The following is a 16531-nucleotide window of genomic DNA, read 5'->3' as shown; positions in this document are numbered from 1 at the left end:
TTCACTATCTTTGCCCCCCCCCCATTCCATTCTACCCTCTCAACTCCTCTCCACTCACCTCACACATTCCCGGGGATCATGGACGATCATAAACATCGTGGATAACAAGTCTAATTCAATTGCATGTGTTGTAGTACATTAAGACACATACTGTGTAGTAGTATATTACGACACATACTGTTTGGTAGTACATTTCTTAAGACTCATACTGTGTTGCAACACATTAAGACACACACTGTGTGGAAGCACATTAAGACACATACTGTGTGATAGTACATTAAGGCATCTACTGGTTGTACTTCATTCAGACACCTACTGTGTTATACTACATTCAGACACAAACTGTATTTTAGCACACTAGATACATACTGTGCAATAGTACATTATGACTGTGTGGTAGTACATTGAGACACATACTGTTTATTGACACATTAAGACACATACTGTCTGGTAGTTCACTTATACACATACTATGAAGTAGTTCATTAAGACACAAACTGTTTAGTAGTACATTAAAACACATACTGTGTATTAGTACATTAAGACACATACTCTGTAGTCATACATTAAAAGACATAATTTGCTGTAATGTACATGAGGACAAATACTGTGTAGTAGTATATTAAGACCCATCTGTGTAGTAGTACATGAGGGCACATTTTGTTTGGTAGCTCATTAAGACACATACTGTGTGGCAGTACATTAAGACACATACTGTGTAGTAGTACATTAAGACACATACTGTGTGGCAGTACATTAAGATACATACAGTGTGGCAGTACATTAAGACACATACTGTGTAGTAGTACATTAAGACACATACTGTGTAGTAGTACATGAGGGCACATTCTGTTTGGTAGCTGATTAAGACATATACTGTGTAGTAATACATTAAAACACATACTGTGTGGTATTACATTAAAACACATACTGTGTAGTAGTATATGAGGGCACATTCTGTTTGGTAGTACATCAAGACACATACTGTGTGGTAGTACATTAAAACACATACTGTGTAATAGTACATTAAAACACATACTGTGTAGTAGTATATGAGGGCACATTATGTTTGGTAGTACATCAAGACACATACTGTGTAGTAGTACATGAGGGTACATTCTGTTTGGTAGTACATTTGGACACATACTGTGTAGCAGTACATTAAGACACATACTGTGTAGTAGTACATTAAGACACATACTGTGTAGTAGTACATTAAGACACATACTGTGTAGTAGTACATTAAGACACTTACTGTGTAGTAGTACATTAAGACACATACTGTGTAGTAGTACATTAAGACACAAACTGTGTAGTAGTACATTTAGACACAAACTGTGTAGTAGTACATTAAGACACTTACTGTGTAGTAGTACATTTGGACACATACTGTGTAATAGTACATTAAGACACATACTGTGTAGTAGTACATTTGGACACATACTGTGTAGTAGTACATTAAGACACAAACTGTGTAGTAGTACATTAAGACACATACTGTGTATAGTACATTAAGACACTTACTGTGTAGTAGTACATTAGGGTGCATTCTGTTTGGTAGCTCATTTAGACACATACTATGTGGAAGTGCATTAAGACACACACTGTGCAGTAGTACATTAAGGCACCTACGGTGTGGTAGTACAATAAAACACATAATGTGTGGTAGGTCATTCAGATACACACTATGCAGAAGTAAAGTTAGACACCTACTGTGTGGTAGTACATTAGAACACATACTGTGTAGTAGTACATTAAAACACATATTATGTGGAAATACACTAAGACACATACTGTGTGGTAGTACTTTAAGACACATACTGTGTAGTAGAACATGATGGCATTCACTGTGTAGCAGTACATTAAGACACATACCGTGTAGTAGTACATGATGACACATTCTGTGTGGTAGTACATTACGACTCATGCTGTATGGAAGTTATTCATACACTTACTTAAAATCAGAAAATACACTGTTACACAGACATTTTAAATCAAATTTAAATTTGTGCAGAGAAAAAAGTATGTACCAGAACATACAATATTCATCGGTATGAATATATTTTACAAACAACCAACAACCGGTGATATTCCTCCGTGAGCGTGTGGTCCATGAAGCGGAGCTGCACTCCCAGTACGTCCGTGTGTCCGTGGCGGGAAGTGGCATATACAGTCGTATATATTTCCAGAACATTACAATTTATGATTGAAATGGTTATTTTCAAAATATATGAATAAAAAAGAATAGTTATTATCAAATATCTCATATATCAGCAACATGCAGAATGTATTCGATTTATAAGTCTCAAAGGGAAATACATTTTTATTAACTCATATCAACGCATTAAGTAAAATACAGTACTACGCACATAGCTATATATGAAACATATAATTCAGTATTTCAGTATGGATAACTACAATGTGGAATTATACTGCAGTAAATCAAGATTTGTGTCCCTTAGTTACAATTAGGTAAGTACAAAGGCAACACAGTTTCTTGTTTAAAAAGTATTTACTAGTTCATGAACTTAGCGGATAACAAACATATAACATTTATAAAATTACATCTCCTTTTTTAGTGATCAAATAATGTATTGAATGTTATTTAATCACCATATGAGTCATCAAATAATTTTAACTTATGATGATATTCAAAGGTCTTTAAAGTATTCGTATTTTAAGTGAACGCTTTACTTATAAATGAACTGTATAAGATGCATCAATTATTTATGCCTAATCAGAAATGGGGCTTGTTTATCTTCTCAAAGCCCAAATGCATATTATGATAAAATGTGTATAACTTGCATACACATACAAATTTATATTGCATATAACGCTTTTATAATCCAGAATCATAAATTACGATATTTATAGTTCATTTAATTAGATTTAACTGTGTTACCGAGTACATATATAAGAACGTAAATGCTGACATTTATTTAACTTGTAGTTTTCTCTTTAAAGAATGTCACCGTTAATTATCCGTATGATAGCAGGTAATACTGTATGGCTGAATGCATGTAATACTGAGGCTATGAGCTAAATATAGGATATATGTATATTTGGAAAACCAATACTTGTAGAATATATACATACAAAATTGTTAATATATGTCAAAAGGATGATACAATTATGAGGGTTAGAAACTTAGCTCGTTTGAGACTGACGGATTCAAAACAGAATAGAAGCTTAATCCGTTTTAGAATGAAGGATTCATAGCAGGAGAAAAGACTTGAATCGTTTTAGAACGTATGAGAAATTCAAAGCATGATTAGAAGTTAAACCGTTTTTGAGTACGCGGAATTCAGATTAAGAGTCTTAAATCGTTTGAGTACTAGGGATTCATAGCAGATTCAGAGGCTTAATCTGTTTAAGTATAAGGGATTTATAGCAGGCTTAGATACTTACTCTGTTTGAGTTTGAGGGATTAATAGCAGGATCAAAGTCTTAACCCGTCTGAGTGTGAGAGATTCATACCAGGATCAGAGTCTTAACCCGTCTGAGTATGAGAGATTCACAGCAGGATTAGAGACTTAACCGTGTGAGTATGAAAGATTCATAGACGGGTTAGTGGCTTTATCCGTTTGAGTATGAGGGATTCATAGCAGGATCAGAGAGTCTTAACCCGTTTGAGTATGAGAGATTCATAGCCGGGTTAGAGGCTTAATCCGTCTGATTTTGAGAAATTCATAGCCGGGTAAGAGGCTTAATCCGTCTAAGGGATTCATAGCAGGATCAGAGTCATAATCCGTCTGAGTATGAGAGATTCATAGAAGGAACAGAGTCTTATTCCCTCTGAATATGAAAGATTCATAGCAGGAACAGAGTCTTAACCAGTCTGAGTATGCTAGATTCTTAGCCGGGTTAGAGGCTTAATCCGTCTGAGTATGAGAGATTCGTAGCCGGGTTAGAGGCTCAATCGGTCTGAGAATTAGAGATTCATAGCAGGATCAGAGTCTTAATCCGTCTGAGTATGAGAGATTCATAGCAGGGTTAGAGAATTAATCCGTCTGAGTATAAGGGATTCATAGAAGGATCAAAGTCTTAATCCGTCTGAGTATGAGAGATTCATAGCAGGAACAGAGTCTTAATCCGTCGAAGTATGAGAGGTTTATAGCAGGATCAGAGTCTTACCCCGACTGGGTATGAGAGATTCATAGCCGGGTAAGAGGCTTAATCCGTTTGAGTAAGAGAGATTCATAGCCGCGTTAAAGGCTTTATCCGTCTGAGTATAAGGGATTCATAGCAGGATCATAATCTTAACCCCTTTGAGTGTGAGGGATTCATAGCATAATCAGAGTCTTAACTCCTCTGAGTGTGAGGGATTCATAGCAGGATCAGAGTCTTAACCCGTGTGAGTATAAGATTTTCATAGCAGGATCAGAGACTTAATCAGTTTGAGTATGAGAGATTCATAGCAGGGCTAGAGCCTTAATCTGTCTTAATATGAGAGATTCATAAAAGGAACAGAGTCTTAATCCGTCTGAGTATGAGATATTCATAGCAAGATCAGAGTCTTAACCCGACCGAGTATGAAAGATTCATAGCCGGGTTAGAGGCTTAATCAGGCTGAGTATGGGAGATTCATAGTAGGAACAGAGTCTTATTCCGTATGAGTATGAGAGATTCATTGCAAGATCAGAGTCTTAACCCGACCGAGTATGAGAGATTTATAGCAGGATCAGAGTCTTAATCCCTCTGAATATGGGAGATTCATAGCAGGGTTAGATTCTTAATACGTCTGAGTATGAGAAATTCATAGTAGGATCAAAGTCTTAACCCGACTGAGTATGAGAGATTCATAGCCGGGTTAGAGGCTTGATTGGTCTGAATGTGAGAGATTCATAGCAGGATCAGAGTCTTAATCTGTCTGAGTTTTAGATATTCATAGCCGGGTTAGAGGCTTAATCCGTTTGAGTCTGAGAGATTAATAGTCGGGTTAGTGGCCTAATCCGTTTGAGTATGAAGGACTCATAGCATAATCAGAGTCTTAACCCGTTCGAGTATGAGAGATTCATAGCAGGATCAGAGGCTTAATCCGTTTGAGTATGAGATATTCATAAGCGGATCAGAGTCTTAATCCGTCAAAGTATGAGAGATTCATTGCCGGGTTAGAGGCTTAATCCGTTTGAATTTGAGGGATTCATAGCAGGATCAGAGTCTTAACCGTCTGAGTATGAGAGATTCATAGCCGGGTTAGAGGCTTAATCCGTTTGAATATGAGACATTCATAGCAGGATCAGAGTCTTAATCCGTCTGAGTATGAGAGATTCATAGCAGGAACCGAGTCTTAATCCGTCTGAGTATGAAAGATTCATAGCCGGGTTAGAGGCTTAATCCGTTTGAGTTTGAGAGATTCATAGCAGGATCAGGGTCTTAACCGTCTGAGTATGAGAGATTGATAGCCGGGTTAGAGGCTTAATCCGTCTGAGTGTGAGGGATGTATAGCAGGATCAGAGTCCTAACCCTCTGAGTATGAGGGATTCATAAACGGGTTAGAGGCTTAATCCGTCTGAGTGTGAGGGATTCATAGCAGGATCAGAGTCTTAACCCGTTTGAGTATGAGAGATTCGTAGCATGATTAGAGGCTCAATCCGTTTGAGTATGAGAGATTTATAGCAGGATCAGAGTCCTAACCGTCTGAGTATGAGGGATTCATAAACGGGTTAGAGGCTTAATCCGTCTGAATGTGAGGGATTCATAGCAGGATCAGAGTCTTAACCCGTTTGAGTATGAAAGATTCGTAGCAGGATTAGAGGCTCAATCCGTTTGAGTATGAGAGATTTATAGTAGGATCAGAGTGTTAATTCGTCTGAGTTTGAGCTGAAGTGTACCTCTTAATGTTGGTGTATTTATTATTATCAGAGTCTTAATCCGTTTGAGTAAGGGGGATTCGTAGCCAGGTTAGAGGCTTCATCTGTTTGAGTATGAGAGATTCATAGCATGGTTAGAAGCTTAATCCGTTTGAGTATGAGGGATTCATAGGCGGGTAAAAGGCTTAATCCGTTTGAGTATGAGGGATTCATAGCAGGGTTATAGGCTTGACGCGTTTGAGTATGAGGGATTCATAGCAGAATTAGAAGCTTTCGGTATGAATGATTCATAGCCTTGTTAGAGGCTTAATCACATTGGGTACGAGGGATTCACAGCATTGTTTATAAAAAATCAAATTTATTAATTTGCATGGATAAATTAATTGAAAAATAGATATGAAGAAAACGAACAAAAAATCAAAAATATCAAATTAAATTGTGTTACACATGGATATTTCCAGGTAATTCACGGTCGACTTTGCTTATGCATACTGTACGGCGTGGCATGGCCAGGGTCGATCAAATAAACCTCACCCCGTTATTCAACTATGATCAAAAGCGGGAGAGGGTACGCTCACCATATTTTTTCACACTCAACCAACAACACCTGAAAGAGAATAATATCGCGATCTACGGCCGGGAGAGAGCAGGGATGTCAAGAGTGTAATTAACATGGTATCTTTTAACGTTCATCGACTTTAACACAATTTGATCAGTTGTTCGTCGGATCTACACAAACTATTTTTTCCAAAATTCATAAAAGAACTAAATATAATTTTATGCCGACATAAAATGTTTTATGGATCTGCGGGTTGAACTGAATCACCCCTTGCTAAATGTGCGTGTTTAACGGGTTACATCTAAAGCGTGGCTTATCAGCGTTCCACGCCGTGACCAGTGGCCACGTGGTGTGTGCTTGGCTTATCAGCGTTCCAAGCCGTGACCAGTGGTCACGTGATGGGTGTCAGCCTATCGCTAGCCTCCCGCGTCAGCCATTCTAGAAAAATCTTCTGAGATACGTGCTTGCATATTTTGAGCAAAATATTTTGCATAATTTTCCTCCACCTCCCAATCCACCTCCATACATGTTCAAATAATATATGTATATATTATTTTTGTGCATTTCTTTATGTTGTATATTTGTAGTGCAATCAACCCATTTCTAAATTGTTTGTGTATTGTTTTATACGTCATTTCTTTAAACATATACATGTTTAGGCATTTGTTCTAGTATATTTTGGTTTTATTGTTACACGATTATTCATTATTGGGCGGTTATTTGGACGCCGGATGTGCTAGTCGTGAATAATATGTTACGAGGATGTCAAACTCGTATTTATTATTTTGTTTTGACATTGAATAAATGTCCTTTTCACTGACTGTGGTTTATTATTCAAGTCTCCCACTTAGTTGAACTTGTCATGGCCAGCCCCTTCTTATTCCGTAGCAATACATAAAACATGCGCCTGCACCTAGAACCGAGCCCTTTTAGCAGTACTTCTCGGCAATATATTCTTTGAAATTTCTGACTATAATAATAAATGCCTGATTGTGAAAAGGATTTGATCATGATTTAAACCCTAAAAACAAAAATTAAAAAGGCTGTACAGAGAACTTACCCAGTGGTTTACATTTGTCCTTTGGTACTCTACTGACTCCTGATGTGAAATGATGTGTAATCAACATCAGCTTTCCACGACTCGATTGACGAAATGCATGTTAGAGAAGTAGATTATTTGGTATTGTAGCAATGATCAGATTTCATGTCCTCTGGTCCTGTATCTTCCTGTATCTTTCGCATAGACTGCTGGTGCATTACCATCTTTCTTTCCCTAATGCCACTTTCTCAGTGTGTAATAATGTATACATATACGATACAGGGCAGAGTACTATTCTGTATACAACAAAACAGTACAATGAATGAAGTGTTCTTTTAATTTCGTGTATACCTACTGCAATGGTGATTTGATTTCATGCTGCACAAGTATAAGTAATGCAAATATGCTAACAAATTCGGCAAATGTGTTTTGCGTCATATATGAAGACAACTAATATATACAAGGTTTTCCTTGACTAAGAATGCGTTTTTTTAAATTTCTTTGTCAAAATCGCCGTTCGCCGCTTTGTTATATCTTTGAAATGGAAACCAGTATTTTTTTCCTCCCTCGCCTAAGTTTGTCTCTCGGAAATCCGTAGAAAAAACAACATCGTGTGGCATGATTTTTTTTTTAAATTTAATTAGTAAGTAAGGTATTATTTTTCTTAGTGACACTAGGATACATTCAAAGCATACACTGGACTTGGACATAAAGGATAATATAAGTGAATATAATATACGGACGGAAAACCTCCAAACGTGGTGGACAATGCAGTGAAGGTATTTCTATGTGTTATACATATGTTCTTAAGAATTACATTACAATTGTTGAAAAGGAAAATAACGGATTTTTTTATGGTAAAGTCAAATACTTCTATAATCTTACTAAAATGATGTAAACTTATGTCATTCATATCGGCCCTAGTAGCACAACATCTTTTTTATCACCAGATGACTATCATATCTTTGAAATTATTGAATCGTATTTATTGTTAGAAATGACAACCTTGGGTGTCAGGGTGATCTTAATTGTCTCACCTCGGATGATTTATTATTTCTATGATAAAATATGTAAATATTTACACCTCAACTTCCATGCCTTTCGGCAATTACGTTTATCAATCGATGAACGCAACATCTTCGGATATGTTCGGATCACGATTCATCGCATAACAATGTACATGAAAACTATTGATTTTGTTATTGTTTGTATTGTGTCAGCAGGTCCCGTAAAATATAAATCAAAATTTTAAAACAGTGTTAATTTATTATATTTTAAATGTATTGCCGGTTATAGTTGGGTCGTTCTATTTACAGAATGGGTAAGAAAAGATTACTGATTTTTTAAATGAATTTAAGTATGTTTTTAACAGTTCTTGAATGAAATAATGAAATATGGGTGTAAATATAAGGAATGAATTGCGGGGTTGATGTCATTATCGACTCTACACACTTTGACCAGCCCAATTGCGTTCATACCCCGATAATGACATCAACCCCGCAATTCATTCCTTAAATCAACCATTGGTCATTGAAAATAATAAAACTGTTTTTCATCGTTATAGCAAGGATACAAATATTGACTTTGGAGGACGAACTTTGCTTAACGGGCTTTGTTATAGCTAATGACAGATAAGGCAAGATGATAAAATAGGTGAGTTCAACTTCTTTTCTAGCATGAGTGTCAGTGTTATACTATAACACACTCTGCAATGAAGTTCACATACGAGGGCTGTCCCACTAAATCGTAGACTTTGTTGATAAAAAAAATTATACGACGTCACATATGAAAAATACTTTGCATCTAATTTATTCAATATATAACAAATAAAAAAAATCAAGAAAAACTGAATCGTTATTGATTAGTATAGATTTCATACATTGTTTTTTATGTACAAGTATACCTTACCGGCGCAGTCTGATAAGCAAACGTTAGAAAATTCATTAGTTCTGATAATAGTGTTCTGACAAGACATTTGCGTCAATTTCCCCGGGAAAACGTCATATCGTATGACGACGCCGTTGTTCGACGTCATCATGTTAAGTTTCAAACAATATTGAAACGATAGTATTACATCATCACAAACTGTGATAAACAGAAAATGGCGACGTCAGACGAAGAAGTGGCGCTCAGAACAGCTATTCAATTCTGTGTACAATCAGGAATGACACCTATCAATACATTACGCCAGATGAAATTCACAGAACGTTACAAGAATGTTTCAAGAGCACTTGTGTATAAATGACATACATTTTGTTGTATTGTAATCAACTAAATAAATGTATGAACAAGTAATAGTCCTTTGTTATATTTCATTGTAAAAGGTTACAACACTTGACGAACCTTATAACGGTGACAAGTTTAATTTTGAAATATTTCAGGAACGTATGAACGTAATTCATTGAATATTTTGGGAAGGTACATTATAAAAGTACACGTATAATTAAATAAATTATTGCAAAATGCTATGTTTTGCAACAAAAACAAAAACAGGATTTTCCTTACATAAGTAAAAACTCAAATGATTATTATGATATTGAATAATGCATGATTCAATATAGCGTGGTCCGGTACTTGTTCATAAGTTAAGCAAGTTTGAAGATAGGTTAAGATAGTTGTGTCTCTGTGAATGCCCACTCTTCTAACGACCTGAAATCATTAATTCGTCGAATACGATTTATATCGATTATTCATTGCCTACTTGTTAATAATGGCTACTGTGGCATTTCGAGAAATAACGATTTTAAGGAAATATGTACACAATTATAAATGCTATTTAAATTGCTTTAAGTACTTTTTCTCATTTATTTAGGATAATAAGAAAACAATAATGTTTTTGTAGAAATAATATAAACCCGCTATGCTGCCTCTGTGAAGAATAAAGGGGTACCACTTTGGAGTGGTACAATATGCATAAATAACTATTCCAAATAATAGAACATTTAAACGCAATTTTTATATATAAGTTTTTTTGTAAATTTAAATGTTTATTAACAAATTATTTACCTGTATATGTAAAAACTAAAACATATCTCCCTTTTGGAGGCACACGCAAAAATCAATCCAACAGCTGACCCTGTTTATTGTAAAGACATTCGCGCCAGTTTGCTTTCTATATGAGCACATTGATTAACTGTATGATTAGCCTCGTGCGATGTTATTTCGTAATAAATAGCGTATTATATTTGTATCGATTAACCTATTCTGTGCTATAAATTTGAATATTATTTTTCAATAAAATTAAGAAATAAACAAAATAATGAAGATTTAGTAGTGTCACTCTTATAAGTTTAGTCGAGTGCACATTTATGTAAAAGGGACATAACTATTGACTTACTGATGGTGATGATCGCACATCTCAACGTGACTGAGACGGTATACCCTATTATGACATCAATATAAATCATTATAGGCTGAACTATATTTATACTTATTATTTTCATGGCAAAGGGGCATTACTCTTAAGTAACATTGGTAGGTAATACGACTTAACTTCAGCGAGACAGTTCGCTCAATAATACGGTCAGCGAGTTTCATGTTGGAAAAAATCACTTTTTGTTGAAAAATACTGCCGCCTACTGGTATGTCATTTACTGATTACTCAGAATAGAATTTGGGTTTTATCATATTAGCAGAAAACTTTTGGCGAGACAAATACAGGAACATGTACCTTAAAATCCAGCATTGGAATTAAAACTGCAATAACTGTTTATTACCACTTGTAAACTACATATGAGTAAAACTGCAATAACTGTGTATTACCACTTGTAAACTACATATGAGTAAAACTGCAATAACTGTGTATAACCACTTGTAAACTACATACGAGTAAAACTGCAATAACTGTGTATTACCACTTGTAAACTACATACGAGTAAAACTGCAACAACTGTGTATAACCACTTGTAAACTACATACGAGTAAAACTGCAATAACTGTGTATTACCACTTGTAAACCTGTAAACTACATATGAGTAAAACTGCAATAACTGTGAATAACCACTTGTAAACTACATACGAGTAAAACTGCAATAACTGTGTATTACCACTTGTAAACTACATATGAGTAAACTCACAGTAAGCTGGTTGTTTTCTGCAAAATACATTCAAATTTCAAAAATCCATCATTTAAATACGCGTTAGACAGTTGTTCTGTAAACAAGACGAATTTGAATGTTTTAAAACACATATATTAGTACACGGATGATATAGAAAACTAGTTACATAAAACAGTAGTATAACATAAAATACATAAAAAGGTTTTTCGTAAAAAAAAATACCCCGACCCCTCACCTCTTCACCCAGAAATAATGAGACGCCTAATGTGACACTGGACTCGGGGAGCAAATTTGATAACATGTGACGTTATGGCCACATTCATGCAATAATGAATGTTAAACCGTGTTTCATAAGGAGTAAAGAATTGTTTATACACATTTGAAAATAAAAACGTATAAACAATATTCGGCTATTTTCATGCTTTGTCGAAATAAAACTAGATTACATAAACTGTGAAAATAACAAGGCAATAACCTTTTGTGTAAATCCGTAGGAAAGACAATCCGAAGTGTAAAAACATTTTGACTGTCAATTTTGAAAAAAGGTTTTCACCTTGTACGAATTCAAATAAAGAATGGATGTATACATGGAACTTCTCATTTAAAAATGTTTTTTTCTGATTTTAAAATTCTTTGCATTAACGTTTATTGTCAATGTCTTTTAGTTATGTCAGCTTTAACACATTAAAATTAGGTAACCGGTTTATAATTGGAAAGCGAAAATTATCCCTTTTCATCTAAAACCTTGTGAAACACCTAGTTTGAACTTTTTAATGCTTAGTTTAAATGTGTCGATAAAACAATACTTACACTAATTCGTTAACCTTTTATTGCAAAAAAGATCTTCAAAATACGCTTAATATTATTAGATATATTCTAATGTCAGTAAACATCATGATACTGATACCGAATTCCACTTTTGTTTAACATAAATATTTTTGAATTTACTATTCAGTTGCAAATCATTACAGAATACATGGTAATTTCCACCACAGACGGAATAATCACGACTAACGAAGAAACACTGTCAGTTTGCGTAAAATACATTCAGTGAGTCATGCTTGTACATCCCGACAACTAAGGCACGTTTGTAAGGACAGAAGGATACAGAATAGGGAGTGGTAAGTCCGTCCTTCTGTCCCAGTATTTCCGCCATCTTGCCGTCCCCCTCAGTCAGCAGCAACACGTTGTGACTGTTGTGCCCACAAACTATCAGCTGACCCGGATCTACCGCCACCACGGACTGGGGATGTTCGAGCTTCTTGTTATTGTACTCTGGTAGGGACTTCCCGTCTAGAGACAGCTGGATGACGGTGTGTGCATTTTGGTCAGACACATACAGGGTTGGTGGTGTGGATGCTGACATAATCAGGTATCGTAGGCATTTGAAAAGCTGTTTTCCATCATTTGTTTGCAATGCACTTATAATATGACCATCCAATGTCATCACTTCAACAGGCGGGTTTAATGTGTACGAAACATATAATCTATTGTTGTTATACGCAATACCACAACACCCAGATGATGCTTCAATTACCTTTCCACACGAAAACTGTCCTCCCGTTGTCGACATAAGTTGTATCATGGAAATATTCGGGAAAGTCACTGCGGCCTGGTCACCTGGTAGCACACACATGCCCCATGTATAGTCTGGCAGTTTTAGGCGGGAGGTGACTGTACGGGTGGTGAGGTTCACCATTTTGACACAGCAGTTTTCGCAGTCACTCAGGAGGACGAGACCTGACGAGAGCAGGGCGAAGCCGGTGATACCGAATGTCTTCTTATCTAGGGACGTTCTGACGTTGATGTCTTCCTCCTTCTTCCATTTCAGAGTAAACAGGTCAGGAACTGGAACTGAAGCAAAATAAAATATTAGATTAATTTTTGACTTTGAGCTCGAGACAACGGTACAAAACGTATTTAACTGTTTACAACTTGAATACACGCTATGTTTTAGGTAAACAAACAGTACGTCGACCCGGTAATACACAGAAAATATTACATATGTTATGTTTGGAGTTTGTGCTTAACAAACATTTTATTAAACAGTTGACTTTTGCAGAGTCTGACTTTACACAATTGACTTTCAAAAAATAGCCCTGTTATACACATTTTTCTCTGAGCTCATATTCTATTTTTAAATGAGTTAAAAAATCACTCGGGGACAGTTTCACTTATTTTTTTCTGTCGGATATTGAAAATTATAATATTCTCGTAATATTTATACATGTGTGTATGTTTTGAAATTTAGCCAGTTTTGAAAATAAACATGCAAAACAAAAATGTTGCTTTAGACACAATTATTCAGATCTAAGATTTTTGATAAAACGTGTCCAAGGAAGATAGAATGTGGGGCAATGGGTCAATAAAGTCACAGCTTTGTTTTTAATTATTGCTTTAAGTCAGTCGAAAAAAGAGGTTGCTTAATTTTAAGTAGACGATCTAATATTCCAAAGCGTGACCTAGTGATAGAAGGTACGGAAGTACCACGTGATTAAGAGAAATATGATCATTAAAAACGATGATCTTAACAAATCCGTTAAACATAGGCACCTATGTAGCTGTGTCCGTATATATATGTATGTATGTTGTATTGCCTCGGGCGGTACAGGTCGCAGACAACGGCATTGATACGTCTTCTTTAATTGAATGTTGTCGCACCAAATATACAAGTACAGTGCTCGAAACGTAAAAGGTTAATTTCAACTGTATTTCTACGCATATTTACTTCTTTAAATTTGAGATCCTTATGATTTAAATGTGAAGATGAATTTTAAAGAGTTGTCACAGTAAGCGACGAATGCCACCAAATTGCTATTCATTTATGCAGAGCATGCTACTTATATGCCTTCATTCAGAAAGAACTACGAATAAACCATTTACGCATATACTGGCCTTATTGGTGATGGCTGACGTCAAGTGTTGAAGAGTGGTGCAGTAGGAGGTGGGGCGTGTGTCGTTATGAACCGATCACATGTACAAAGTAATTTAAACATGTATCCGTGCATGACAAGATTACAGCCGTTACTTTACTTACTTTATCTCAGTGCATATTTGAAGCATTTTATAATGATCAACCTGAAAGTTTGACCTTGACATTTGAGTTAAGGATGTGGGCCTTGAACGTGACACGTAGTCTTTATATGCCGAACACATTCGCCAATACTTGTTTGAATGTCTTAATACATAAGTTAGGCCCGAGCACATCAAGCTATACTATATAATTATCTATTTATATACTTGTATACAGGCTTACATAATGATTAACCTGTAGGTGTGACCTGACCTTGAACTTTGAGGTCGTTGGTCTTATATATGGCGCATCACCTTTATGTATTGAAGACAGGTGCATCCCTGCTTATTTTAAAATGCCTCCGTGCATGATAGAGTAATAGCCCGGATATAAGCTGTTGCTGTTACTTTGACCTTTTAGATAGAGAAGTGGGTCTTACACGCGACACGTTGTATCTATGTACCGAACACTTGTTCGAGTATTTTTTATAATCCCTCCCTGGATGACACGGTTTCTGACCGGACATAGAAAATCAGAGGGACGGGCGGGCGGACGGTGCGATTTTAATATACCTATCATCGAGGAAGAACAAAGTTCTGCATTTACGGGTATGAATATCTGAGAGTGTAACATCTCCTTCCTCTTGTGTATCAAATACTCCTTCCTCTTTGTCCCCATTTTTGCGCAACACATTCTTTTTTGAAAGTATGCGTACCGAATACCGCCAAAGATCTCCGTACCGCATGTCATTCTCTTAATTGTCGAGTATTCTATAAAAAGCCTTCAAAAACTGCGTCCCATGAAGGTGGATAATATTTAGACATTTGATGTATGGTATACGCTCTTAAGAATTTTGCAAAGCTACGAAAAGCGACACTGAAAATAGCTAATGTGATTCATTTAAAAATCGTAAATGTTTTGGCGTTATGCTTCATACGTTATACGTTATACGTCCCATTATGTAAACCTGTGCACCCAATTACGATTTCGTAAAATGGAAAAAATGCGTTACATGTTTCTGAACAACATAACATCACTTGCATAAAATACTTAAATGTTATGCCTGGTGATCCATAACACTTAATTAATATTGCTTACCAAAACAAATTAATGAAACACTTTTTGTCGATAACTGTTATGTCGACGATCTACTTATGTCAAACTAAGTATCACTATGTTTGTCAAAACGTCCCTCGTCATGGGAAAACGGGTACTTGTATCAACGTATTAAATTAATTTATTTAAGATATTAGAAATCAGTAAGCAGTTCTATTTCAAATAATACCGACAATTTATTGGGTCAAAAAACATCAATATCTATTATTATAACCAATAATTTCTAATGACAGACTTATTAATACATCGGATATCTTAATGATTTGACAACAAAACACAATTCGATAACGATGACTTAGCATTCACGATATCAAAACATGTATATCAGTCAATTATTTGAATTCTTAATGAAACGATAAAAGACTGAACCTAGCCTCATCTTACAATAGTCGATCGTTGATGTAATCTATCATTTTCAACTAAATTGAAAACAGAATGCATCTACGATTTGTTTTAAATCTAAGGCTTGTTTACCAAGTTTGTTACTTTGTAGGACAATTTTGAGCATGCACACCGATAGACGTCACTAAGGCCATGCTATCTGGAGAATATCTAAAAAAAAAAGTAAAAACGTTGTTTTAAGGTTAAAATGATGTTTATATTTTAACGAACCAAGTCCCTAGTGTTTGAGTCCTTAGTGAACCGACACTTCCGGGCAGTCATCAGGCCAGCCATCTTCCCCATCTCGTCTTTGATCTCCTGTAGCTCCTTCTGGGCTTTCCTCGCTGCAACATACCGCTGGTTCACCGATACGTGAACGGAAGACAGTTCCGTCCTAATGACCTTAATTCCCGATTTCTTTGACTCACAATCAGTCTTTATGTTAGTCAGCACTTGTTTATCATCTGTCTTCACTTTCTTGAGGTTGTCATACATTTCCTTTTCGCGCCGGTCCAGGTATGTGTTTATTTCTTCCCGGAACTTCCTCAAGCT

General features: G+C 35.8%; 1 protein-coding gene across 1 annotated transcript; it reads right to left on the bottom strand.

Annotated features, from left to right (window-relative positions):
• Nucleotides 1-12496: 12496 nt before the first annotated feature.
• Nucleotides 12497-15160, bottom strand: LOC128244263 (uncharacterized). Its single transcript, XM_052962280.1, has 2 exons — nt 15055-15160; nt 12497-13323 (listed from the first exon to the last, which is right to left on the bottom strand). The coding sequence occupies exons 1-2, from the start codon at nt 15158-15160 to the stop codon at nt 12497-12499; spliced, it is 933 nt and encodes a 310-aa protein (XP_052818240.1).
• Nucleotides 15161-16531: the final 1371 nt, after the last annotated feature.

This window comes from Mya arenaria, chromosome 8, assembly GCF_026914265.1.
Source record: "Mya arenaria isolate MELC-2E11 chromosome 8, ASM2691426v1".
NCBI lineage: Eukaryota > Metazoa > Mollusca > Bivalvia > Myida > Myidae > Mya > Mya arenaria.
The sequence above is the reverse complement of the archived record's forward strand: the minus strand, read 5'-3'. Positions and strand labels throughout refer to the sequence as shown.